This window comes from Pteropus alecto, unplaced genomic scaffold, assembly GCF_000325575.1.
Source record: "Pteropus alecto unplaced genomic scaffold, ASM32557v1 scaffold182, whole genome shotgun sequence".
Taxonomy (NCBI): domain Eukaryota; kingdom Metazoa; phylum Chordata; class Mammalia; order Chiroptera; family Pteropodidae; genus Pteropus; species Pteropus alecto.
The window spans coordinates 2,515,484-2,528,340 of NW_006433946.1; the positions used below are offsets into that span (position 1 = coordinate 2,515,484).

Below are 12,857 nucleotides of genomic sequence, written 5' to 3' on the forward strand. Positions count from 1 at the left end.
ATTTGATTATGGTTAGAGAATTCATTACTTTTTTTTTATTAGATTAGGAGTTAATTCCTGAGTCACTCTCTTTCATTGGATATTCTGCCACTATATTGTTCTTCAATCCTGACATCTCTAACTAGTTTACCCTCCTATTTCCGCTTTTCAGAGTTTTGCTTTGGTTGTGTCTTGCATCATTTCCAGGGTTTATAGTAGTACTCAGCAGGGAAGAGCAGGGAAAAAGATGATCTACACATATTGTCTAGGCTGGACATATCTTCATAAAATTTCACTTTCCAATTTTAAATATTTAATGACCTTGGAATAATTCTTTTTTTTAATGTGGAATGTAGGAGGGATCTAATTTCACTTGTTTTTTTTCAGATAATTGTTTGTCCCAGCACAATACATTATATGGTTCTTTTTATCCCCAATGGTATATAGTACTGGCTCTGTCATTTAATGAGTTTCCATGTATACATGAGTTTGCTTCTGGACTTTCTTTTATGTTCCATTAGTGAGTTTGTTTATTCCTGTGGCAGTACCATACTTTTTAAATTATTATAGTTTTTAATAAGTTTGGATATTATCTTAGGGCAATTCTCTCAACCTTATTCTTATTCTCCAGAAGTGTTTTAGCTATTCTGTAATTTCCTATAAATTTTAAAATAGGCTTGACAAATTTCTAAAAAAAAATTGGGAGATTTTTATTGGAATAACTGTAGTTTTATAGATCAATGTAGAGATAACTGGCATCTTTATATTGAGTGTTTCAGTGCATGAATGAACATGGTTTCTCTCCTCATATATTTAGATTTTCTTTAATGTATTTCAATAACTTTTTTATACTTTTCCCCACACAGATCTTATTATACATGTTTTTATTCAGTATAATTCTGAGTACATTATAATTTTCTCTATTGTAAATGATATTGACAAGTAGTTAAAGAAAATAACTTGTTCTTTTGTCGGATTTGAGGCCTCCTTCAACAGAAATCAAGAGGGAGCCTCTGAGGTCAGTGCAAGATCAACCCTCTGTCCAACTCCACGCCTCCATCAACAGGAGTTGAGAGGGAACTTCCAAACTTGGAATAAGACCAAACCTTTGCAGGACACCATTGGCGGGAGACAGCAGAGCACCCGAACACTAAGAATAAGGCCACCCATCTACAAAGCATCATGCCTCTCTCAGCAGGAGCCAAATGAGAGATTCTGAGTTAACACATGTTCCTGGCCTGTCTTCCCCCAATCCTCTCTTTCTTCAGCATCCATACTTTTACCTATGTTCTTTTGACTCTTCATAAGGAGCCCAGGACTTTCATTTATTCCAGAACTATAATCTTCCCTAAGGCTCCTTATGTCACTTTTTCTGACAAGTCTCTCCTTACCCTTTTCTGGCTCCTGAAACTTTTTTCTGTACACTCTGGAATGCAAGATCATTGATCAGCAAAATCCTTTATATTTTCAGCTTCTGTGAATGTTCTCTTCACCTCTGTGCTAATGGAAATCTAGCTTTTCCCTCTAGTTCCTCCTGCAGCCGATGTATTTCTGGTAAATGTTTAACACTAAGCTCTTTGGCAGTGGGGGAAGCCGTAATTTGTCATGTTTTCCAGTTTATGTGCTATAAATATATCAGGGCTATTCAAATTACCTTTTTATTTCACTAAAAATGCAGTTGGGAAGGACAGCCAGGCAGCCCTCCTGATCTCCAGCACACCACATCCTACAGTACTCTTCAGGGTAACTGTTCTGTCTCCTTCTGACTCAACTGTAGCACTGGACCTGGAGGAGAGATAAACGTCCCCTTTACTTCTCATTGCTGCTTTCAGTCCCTTCTTCATGAACACATACTGCCTTGAATCTCATATTATCAGATTAGCCCACACTATAACTTTTTAACAGGCACTTCTTTTCAGGTCTTTTTTTGAGTAAATTAAAAAAAATTAAGCCCAGCAACATTGTCGCTTTCTTAAAAATGAGTCCTGCCATAATTCTTTGTTATTTAAATATTCACATGGATGATCCTTCTAACATGCTGGACTTTCATTCGGTTCCTCAACGGCCTCATTTTTAGTGATCCTGTTCTCCATCCATTCTCAGCTAGCTACTGACTTTCTGGTTATTTCCTAGGCCTTGTTATTGTCAGTAAATGCCATCATTTCCCTTTTTTATTTTATTTTATTTTTTCGCTATTTGCTCCTCATCTCTCTAACCTCTGTATGTTGAGATGTGGAGCTCAACTCTAGGACCTCTTCTTTTTGCTGTCATCACTCCCCAGGTGATCTTCTCTAGTCTCCTGGCTTCAGTTACCTCTAATATGTTAACGACTACTTAATTTACATCTTTCAACTGAGATCTCTTTTTCCTGAACTCTAGTTTTATGTATTTAACTGCATATTGACCCCTGCAATTATATGTGATTCCCCACTAAAGCTCTGTCTTCTACAGTTTTCTCCATCTTAATTAATAGAAACTCCACATTCCCATTTACTTAGAAAACTCTAGAGTTATCCTTGAGTCATTTCGCTCTTAATATTTTATAACAAATATGATAAATTCTTTTGGTTCTATTTTTGAAAAATATCCACACTTTCATTTTTTCCTACCACTCCCACTGTTGCTCCCTGTTTCTTTTTTTTTTTTTTTGTATCATCTGTAGTTTGTATTATTGCAATAGCCTCTTAATGATCTCTTGATTTTTCTTTGTTTTCCTTCAGCCTCCTTTGAACACAGCAGCAAGAGTAATTCTGTTAAACCATAAGTCTGTCCATAACATTTCTCTGTTGAAAACTTCATAATGGCTTCCTGACTTTCTCAAATTTCCAAGTAAAGTCATAGCCTCTGAAGCCCTACGTAATCTGGCCCATTTTTACCTCTCTGACCTTATCCCCTGCTGCTCTCCCATCTTTTACTCTGTTGCAGCCACAGTAGCTTCCTACCTATTGTAGAACACATTAGGCATGCCCCTGCCTGCAGGCTTTTGCACTTGTGGTTTCCTGAGTTGTCTTCCCTCACAGATCCTATTGACTCATCCCCTCACTTCCTATAAAGATTTATTCAAGTATCTTCTTTTAGAGATACATTTTATAGCCACCCAGTTTAAATTTTAATGCTTCCCCTCATTCCCTGTCCTTTCCCCGGCCTCATTCTTGCTTTACTTTTTCTCCTTACATGTCTTACATATCTTTCTCTACACATCTGTGTCGTACTTAATAGCTTGTTTAATGTATCTCTTCCCCGCTAGAATGTAAGCTCCGTGAAAGCAGGGATATTTATCTCAGTGCCTAAAACGTGACTGGCAAATAGTAATCATGCCATAAATGTTTTTATATGAATGAATGCGTAAATGAAAAAATGTGTTCTACTGCTGCTGTATAGATATGAAATTTGTTACTCTAAGTTGACCTTGCTAAACTCTTTAATTCAATAGTTTGAAGTTCTTTTGGGATTTTTTTTTTTTTTTGTAAATGATATTATCCATGAACAATGATAATTGTGATTTTCCTTTAATATTTTATGTATATTTTTATCTTTGTGTATTGTTAAGGACCTCTAAAAAGTGGTTAAATGGAAGTGGTTAGAGTAAAAATTTTTGTCATGTTCTTGATTTTAAAGAGAATGCTTCTGATGTTTCAAGTCTTTGGTAGATATTTTTTAAATTTAAAAAGTTCCCTTTATTTCCACATTTGCTAAGTTTGTTTATTTGTGTTTTATCATGAGTTAGCATTAAATTTTTGATTCATAAATGAATTGTAAACTTTTATTATGTTTAAGTGTTAAGATTTTATTTTATCATGAGTAAATATTGAATTTTCTGCTTCTGAGAAGATTTTCTCCATTAATATTTTAATATTGTAAATGACAATGGATTTTGTAATGCAAACATTCTCTTCCATTATTGGGCTAATCCTAACTGATTCAAGTGTTATCTGATTTATATACCACTGGATCTAGTTCAGTGTTTTTTCTTACAATGATTTTATGAAGAAAACTGGCCTTTAATTTCCCTTTTTAGTAACTGTCTTTTTATAATTTTGGTATCATTGAACAAGTTGGAGAACATTCCTTCTTTCTCTCTTCTTTGAAAGAGTTTTTATATTTTGGAAGACCTGTTCCTTAAATGTATGATAGAAGTCTTAAATCTGATAGGAACTGGTATGTATTTATGGGAAGATTTTATACTATGGATTCATGTTTTTTAATAGAACTATAGAAGTTATTTCTTCTTGCAGCCATTTTGATAAGTTATAAAGTAATATATTTACATAAATATAACCATTTTTTTCTTTCAAATTTACTAGCATAAAGGTTTTTGCCATAATTTTTATCTTTTAAATCTCTAATGGATCCATACTTATATTTTCTTTTTATTTGAGATCTCTAGTTCTCTTCCTCCCTTCTTACAGTTCCCTCCTGATACCCTCTTCCCCTATCTCTCATCTGTCTTCCTGGATATAAATGAACTTTATTGGCATTTTTGAAGATTCAGCTAATGAGTTTTATGGTCCTCTATTATGTTTATTTTTTTCTTCCATTACTTACATATATTACATTTAAAAATTTTGTTCAATAGTATTTTAAGATTTCTATTATGACTTATTATTTGTTCCATGGTTTATTTAGAGGGTATTTTTCAATTTTACATATGCATGAGTTTGGAATTATCTTTTTTTTTGGTTATTGTATATTTCTATTTAAAATAAGTCATAGACACATGGTCTATATGAAATCAATTCTTGTAAATGTTGGGAGTTGCTATGGCAAAGATTGCTAGTTCTCTACCAAAAAATATATTTTATTCCATGGTTTTCATGATATAGCTGAGCATAGAGTTAGACACTTTATTTCTCAGCCTACTTTACACCTAGATGTGACCATCGCACAAAATTTTGTCAGTGGAATATGCACTTAATTGGTATATGCCTGTGGAACTATTTTTCAGAAATGTTTACTTATTTCCCTCATTTTCATTGATCATTGATGTAGACCTTTGTCAGATACTGATTTTGGCCAATGATAACTTAAGAAATCTGATACAACTGAGGATGGAGATGTGCTTGCGCTTTTGGGTTTGCTCTCTTGTGCCTTTGTCATGGACATGAGAAGAATGTCTCAGCTAGCCTCTGGCCCAATAAAAGACATAAGGATTAGTGCTGTCATATTGGGCCCACTCCATATCATCTGGCCTTCAGCTGACCCACAATGCATGAGTGAAACAAATGCTTTTGTTCTACAACAATGAGATTTGTGGTTGCTTATTATCTGACACTAACTAATACAGTGCCACTTACATGATCTGGTCCTTAAAGGAGCATTGGGAGAGAACCACTTTAAACTCATTTTCCTTCAGTTTGTATGGAACAACAATGTGCCTATAACCCATCTTTGACTCTGCAGGCCAAGACAGTGTCCTAAATGGATGAACAAAAAAGGGAAGGACTCCTGAGCCATTATGCTCAGTTGTGCATCAGCTTTGATCACTCACCTTGGGATAGTTACTTGTAAAAGGATTATTTTCTATTAGTTTAAACCCACCCTTTTTGATGTCTTTTTTTAGCAGCTTTTATGGTAATAGTACACGTGCTTTATCAACGAGTATATGGTTCATTTTTGTTAATGTACGTGCTTGATAGGACTGTATTTTTCTAATTTTGGGGTTCGGGATTTTATATTCAATATAGTTTGATTTTTGTATAATTTAGAATTCTGTGTCTGTATTATATTTTCATCAGTATCAATACTTGAGTAAGTTGATGGATTTTTCAGTCTTTATAGCTTCATCAATTTTTGCTTCACATATTTTTAAACTATTTTATTAGGTGCTTATAAGTGTAGAATTGTTACACCAACTGGATGAATTGAAGCACCATTTTGTAATAATTTTTTCTATTTTTGAATTTTTAAATTTTTATGAATTTTAAATCAACTTTAATAATCAATACTATTTTTATTTCCTTCTAATATTTTTGTGTATATATTTATACACATATATAAAATGTATATTTAAGTAATGAAATTGAAATGCCATTTTTGTAGTTTCTTTCAAGTAAAATACTAACATATTTATACACATTTTTACATGAAGTTTTGTACATTTATTTTTCATTTAACATATAACATTTCTCATAATTATATACTTCAGAATCACTAGATTTGATATCCTTATAATACTTTATCATTTTTATATTTTATGATGTATTTTATCTCCCTATATATACTCATTTTGGTTATTTCTGTTTTGTTGTTTCAGATAATTCCAAGAAGTCAATCCTTGTACATAAGAGCTCTGTTTATAACTCTGTTTATTTCCTTAAGATAAAACTCAATAATTAGCATTATTGGGTGAAAGATTATAAATGTTTGTTCTAGTCTTTGTTTTAAAAATGAAATATAGTCTACGGCTATGCTACCCTCAACAAGCCCAATCCCGTCTGATCTTGGAAGCTAAGCAGGGTCGAGCCTGGTTAGTACTTGAATGGGAGACCACCTAGGAAGACCAGGTGCTGTAGGCATAAAAAATAAAAAAAATAAGGGATTGTAAGCTGACAAAAGTCCTTGCAATCTGTGAGGTCAACCAAGGGTTGCCTCACCTAAAAAAAAAAAAAAGTCAATAAAAGTGAAATATAAAGAAATCCCCTTTAAAAGGCTGCTCCTTTCAAACATTATTGTTTTTTTTATAAAGGTAATTTACTTTATCAAGACAGTGCTTGTTTAGATTTATCTACAAAGCTATTAATTTCATTTTTCTTATTACTTTTAAGATTTCATCTTTCTCATTTTGTCCTGCAGTTTCATCATAATAGATATGATATTTTTGTGTGTGTACCATGGAATGTGGATATATCCTGTATTTGGGTAGTATAGATCTTATGTCATTTCTTAAAATTTCCACTCATTATTTCAGTAAATATTGCCTTCTTTCCATTAAAAAATCATTTCTTCGAGGGCAGTAATTAGACATAGGTTATACTGTTTCATTCTATCTTCCATTTTTCTTAACCTGTTTCAAACTTTTTATGCTGTTTCTTTATGCTGCATTCTCAGAAATATTTTCATTCTTATCTTCCAATTTTCTATTTATATATTTTGTACCTTCTAATCCATACTTTGCGATTTTATATATGAATAATTTTGTCTTTTACTTAAGGCTACATTTGCTTTTTTTCTTTTAAGTCTATTCTTGATAATAACTACCTCTAGTTCCTTGTCACTTGCATTTGTTTATGTACACACTTTATTTTTTTAAATGTTTCTGAGATTCTGCTTCTTTGTCTTATGGCTGGCCTAAAGCCCAGTCTCCAGATTAAAGTTTTGGTTTTGGCATTTGTCATCATGGCAACACATCTTTTGCATGTGCTTACAGCTCATAGTTCATGTGTTAGTTTAGCTGTTCTCCCTTATTTTTGCCTCCTTTCATTTCTGTTGGGTATAACAATGCAGTGCAATTGTTTTACCTGGGTTTTAGTTGTTTTTTAGTGGAAGAATTTTTCAAGAGTATGTAGTTTTATATATTGTTGCAATTTAAAGTCCAATATTTAATTTTAATGATGAGATTCCCATTTGATATGTCTTTTGAGAGAATACAGGTACATGGTAATCCACTTTTAATCTGCGGAGGAAAATCATAACAAATTTAAATGCTTTATTTGTAATTAAAGGATTTTATATTCAGTAGATAAACCAAACTCTTGATTAGTTTCATTTGTCCTAGAAAAGGTGAAAGAAAGCAGAAGATGTGTTTGGGAAATACATTTACTTGGTAAGTATAGGAACTGTAGGAGTTGGAGTCATGTTACAAAGGAGCTGTAGATTTGGGTGGCAGGAAGAGGCACAAGGTGAAATAACAATTGTAGGTAATCAAAAAGGAGCATGCCCTAAGTTCAACTTAACTGATAATGACAAAAGAATAGTGGATTAGTATATGTGCCATTTTCTCACTTTTTTCAATAGTTTTTTGTTCTCCAAAAAAATTGTCTACTTCTTATCATGAATTAGATACTAGTGGCTTAAAAGTAGAAGAAAAGGCTATCAACTGTTCATGCAGTTACTTTATTCTTTCATCTAATCTCATTGGAAATTTATTCAAAACACGCCTGTGGGGGTCCATGGGTATGAATGGGGGATGTCAAGGAAGATGGGAGAATCTGGTGTGGAGGATTGCTTATGCTAAATCAAGTGGTATTTATATTCAGGAAGAAAAATCATATTTGACTTGATTCCAAACTGCTAAATTTGGAATATTAGTGCATATATACTACTTGAAAGCTAATGTAGTATCAGAATAGTTTATTTACCATGTGCTAATGTTTATAATTTATATTTAGGTAAATTATGAGGTAATTTTATGAACCAAAGGAATGTAAAGCATTGAATTTTAATTACTAAAAATACATTTATAATTTTCTTTATTAGAATGAAGAGTGTCACCATTAATATAGAGAAAAAGCTTGAGTTTCTAAATCAGACATACCTAAGAATTGTTACTCAAAGCATCTCGTTCTTTATAAGTCAAAGTTTTATCATCTGTAGGCCCTCAATAAATCCTACTATCCTTCCCACACTAACTTCTCTAAGTTACTTAGAGTGACATCTTGTGCCAATCTCAATTATTTCTATTTGGGCCTTTCAGTTTCCACTAGTTTATTCTCCTGCCCTGCTCCTGCCCCCAGATTCATCCTTTTCTGGAAAAGGGCTAAAGCTAAGACCTGAGACTGATGCTATATCACAGCAAGATTGTAGGGGTGGGAGGAATAAGCATGGTCTAAAATGTAGAGGAGTAGGAGAAAAATACAATAGGAGATAGGGCCAAGAAAGAGAGGTAAATAATAATGTCACAAAGGAGAGATTAAAAAATGAGAATTTAAAAGGTTATTAATTTTCTCAATATAGGTCAGAAAGATGATTTAAAAAGTCATTAAATTTTTTTTTTTTAGATCTGTAGTATTAGATTTATAGTACTGGATCCATATATAATATATTCATAATATGAGGATCTTTTAAATCTATAATATCAGATACTTTGGGGTTGTCTTCGATAATGCTGTTAATATGGATATTATTACGAGAGCAAATGATTTATCTGAAGTACAAGCAAACAGGTTAATAATGTTACCATTCTTATTGCATTTTCTGAACACATCTTCTAGAGTAAATCCTATATTATTCCCTAGAAGCTCATGCATGGCATAAACTGTACCAAAGTATTCATTTATTTCTAATAGTATCAATAAGATAAGGTATAATTTTAAACATTTTTGGAGTATCACATATTTGAAATATTATTCCAAGACTAGATAACAAAATCCAGTAATAGTTTTTTTCTGTTGATTTGTATGTGTTCATCTGTATTTGTGTGGGTATATACACATACTAATTAAAATATTTGAGCACCCTACTGTGTGTTAAGCATTATATTAGGTATATTTTATATAAGTTTTCTAATTTTAAGTTATATTTAAAATTTTAATAACTTATAACTAGAGAAAATTACATATACTATTCAGATTTGTTTTTGTTTGTATTTAAATGTTTTTAAAAGATTAGTTTTAAAACTATGTGCTTATATTAGCAAATTAACTCAAAATTTAGGTTTCTAGTGAATGAGATGATTTCAAAAATAATGCTTAAGTGGGTAAGAAGCTAAAAAGATGACAAGGTTACTTAACAAAACAGGAATATGTGGTATTCCGTACCCCAGCTCTCAGAATTATGAGTCTGACTACATTATCATTATATTTGGCTGTCACAGCACAGGCCCAGAGTTTTGCTTCTTTTCCATTTGATGATGTTTAGTTCCTTCCTGTAACCATGTTGTTCTCTGGGATACTTCAAAGTGTAATCAAAGTCGTGGCAGATTGATTGAAATCTCCGGGTCTGGAGAAAAAGAAGTAGCTGGTCTGTTTTTATCACAGTATCATTATTCCTCAACTATCTACAATCTTGGTGTTTAACTCTGTCTAGAAATATAGAGGAATAGCTAAACGTGCTTTGCTATTTCATTTATACCTCCTCACATAACTGTAGGGATGTTATGTTTATAACTTATTTTAGTCACTTTGTTCCAGTGTAGAAATTAGGAAACATTAGATGCCAAAAGTGTATGTAGTGGATAGTTGCCAAAGATCAGTCCATAGGTATTCACACCCTAATGTAGTCTCTCCTGCAGTGGGTCTGGGTTTGCCCTGTGTCGGTAAAGGATTGTAGTTGAGTCGAGGGTGCATGACTTTTAAGACTAGATCATAAAAAGGATCACAGTTAGTGAAGGTGTCTCTTGAACACTCTCCCTGGGAGAAATCAGCCACCATGTAACAAGTATGACAATGTAGAGACCACTGTGCTGTGAAGAAGCTCACCACATGGGGAGGCCACACAGAGAAAGGAGGAGGAGGCTTGGCAAGCTGTTCCAGCCATCCTATCTGTGGCACCAGCTATGTAATTGATGAAGCCAGCTTGGACATCGAGCCAGTGAAGTCCTCAGAAGACTCCACACAAGCACCGTCTGATTACAACTGAATGAAACAAGCCACATGAAAACAACCCGCCTCAGCCCAGTCAACCCACAGAACCATGAGTGACAGTAACACCTGCTTGTTTTAAGCTACTAAGTTTTAGGAAGTTTTGTTAGCACATCAGGAGATAACTATGAGTATATGCAAAGTATTTTGTCAGCATTCATGTGAAATATAGAGAATCAGTCTCTCATTTTATTGCTTCAACCAAATGCAACATCCTTTCATTATGATCATTTCCAAGGGCAAGGTATTCACTGTTTAGGAGGCAGCACTGTCCATGTAGAATAGGTAGCATGTCTGGCTTCTGCTTTATTCTATAGTCTCCTTCCCGCTACTTTAGATTTCTTTCTAATATCCATAGACTATACCCACTACTGCTTCTTACTAAAGCCCTTCAAATATTTAAATATATGTGCCATTATATGTGCACCTATATCTTTCCAGATTTATCTTACATCTTCCTTTCCAAAGTTCCTTCATCAGTCTCTATACTCTCTGGAGCCACATTGGGACATTCAGACAAAAACAGTGTTGGTTCAACATGAATAAGCATGCAATACAGTAGAACTATAAGATTTCAAATCAGTTATTACAGGGTGCATTACTATGGGATTTTAGTGTACATTTTTTTCTCTAATTGACTCTAACCTACATAATCATTAAAATTACAGCATTTTTCAAACCACTATATAATTTAAATTTGGGAATTTCCTTTTTTTTTTTTTTTTTGCAAAAGCAATATTCTTTACTTAATTCTTCCCTTAGGTATTATACATTTCGATTGGTTTATAACATATCAGATACTCATAGAACTTTGAAGTTCAAAAAATGTATTATAAAAATAATATTACAAGAGAAAAATAGCTTTCTTTTAGAATTAATTACCTGTAATTAATAATCAGTAGTTTATTTTAATCCAGTTTATCTAAGTAGATTATATGGAAATTTTCTTATAATTTTAAGAATTTTACTTTATGGTTTTCTTAGACTATGACTTTTGATATAGTTATATATTAATCACCTGGTTAATTTAACATGAAAGTCATTCTATGTTAGAAAAGTAATAAGTTCTCAGTCTTGTGATATACTCCTAATGCAAAAATTTAAGCACTGTGCCTTCCAAAGGGAGCCAAGACAGTTTAAGTGTAATATCAAATAAATAATAACCCCTGATAAACTGTTTGACCTAGATCTTTCTAAATAATAAATAAAGACTTAAAACTAATTTGTTTATACTTATGTACTGTATTTACATATAAGTAACTGATGCTACTGCCCCATTGCTGGCAGAGTGTGCCATGTGTATTTTGTGATGTAGAAAATACCCATAACTGAGAATCTGGAGACAGTTTCTGACCTTACTAAAAATGTTTATAGGCCTTGACAATTTATCTCTTAGAAGCCCATATCTTTGTAAAGCAAAACATTTTTGTCTTGTGTCTTTTTCTCTTTTATTTTAAGTGATTAATTTTTCTCATAGTTAAAAATCTTAATGGAGGGGTAATTAAGTTATTTCTTAATTCGATATAATTAACAATTTAATTAATAAATTATATCTTAATAGTGTATTATATAAATAAAACACCAGATTTAATATTCAGGTAACATCTGCTTATAAGATAGAAAATTAAGTTACAAATTAGCATATTAACTAAGAAAATTTGTCATTTAATGGCTCTAAGAGAGTATTAAAATACTAAATATTTAAATGTTTTTTTTTTTACAGCAGTTTTAGGTTCATAGCAAAATTGAGAGGAGGGCACACAGATTTCTCATATACCACTGGCCCCCAAACATGCATAGCTTCCCTCATTATCATCATCCCCCACCAGAGTGGTACATGCCTTAAAATCAGTGAACCTACAATGATATATCATAATCACCTTAGTCCATAGTTTTATTATGGATCAGTGTTGATGTTGTACATTATATAGGTTGGACAAATGTATAATTACATGTATCCATCATTATAGTATCATACAAAGTATTTTCACTGCCCTAAAAATACTGTGTTCCACCCATTTATCTCTTCCCCGCTCCTACTCCCCACCCCCAACTTCTTGCAACCACCAGATCGTTTTACCGTCTGTATAGTTTTTTGCTTTTTAAAGAATGTCATATAGTTGTAATCATATAGTATGTAAGCTTTTCAGATTGGATTTTTTTATACTTAATAATATACATTTAAAGTTCATGTCTTTTCATGTCTTGATAGCTCATTTCTTTTAGTGCTGAATAATATTTCATTATTTGGGTGTAGTACAATTTATGCATTCACTTATTGAAGAACATCTTGGTTGCTTCCAAGTGTTGGCAGTTATAAATAAAACTGCTATAAACATTCATGTGCAGTTTTTTTGTGTG

The 12,857-nt window shown here is 32.6% G+C and overlaps 1 protein-coding gene and 1 pseudogene across 3 annotated transcripts in view; both read left to right on the forward strand.

Moving 5' to 3' along the window:
* Positions 1 to 12,857, forward strand: part of SPAG16 (sperm associated antigen 16) — a 704,011-nt gene that overhangs the window by 55,661 nt on the left and 635,493 nt on the right. Inside the window, exon 12 of one of the 3 annotated variants that reach the window (XR_003045322.1) lies at positions 962 to 1,038. The exons of 1 other annotated variant lie outside the window; for it this stretch is intronic. Coding sequence is in view for 1 of the 2 variants with exons in the window: in XM_015586715.2 (XP_015442201.1) it covers positions 962 to 1,198 (237 nt within the window). In the remaining variant the exon portion in view is untranslated. Of the gene's footprint in view, positions 1 to 961; positions 4,001 to 12,857 lie in introns of those variants that run through there. One more of the 3 variants, XM_015586715.2, reaches the window with a different exon arrangement.
* On the forward strand, positions 6,376 to 6,494 carry LOC112477113 (annotated as a pseudogene).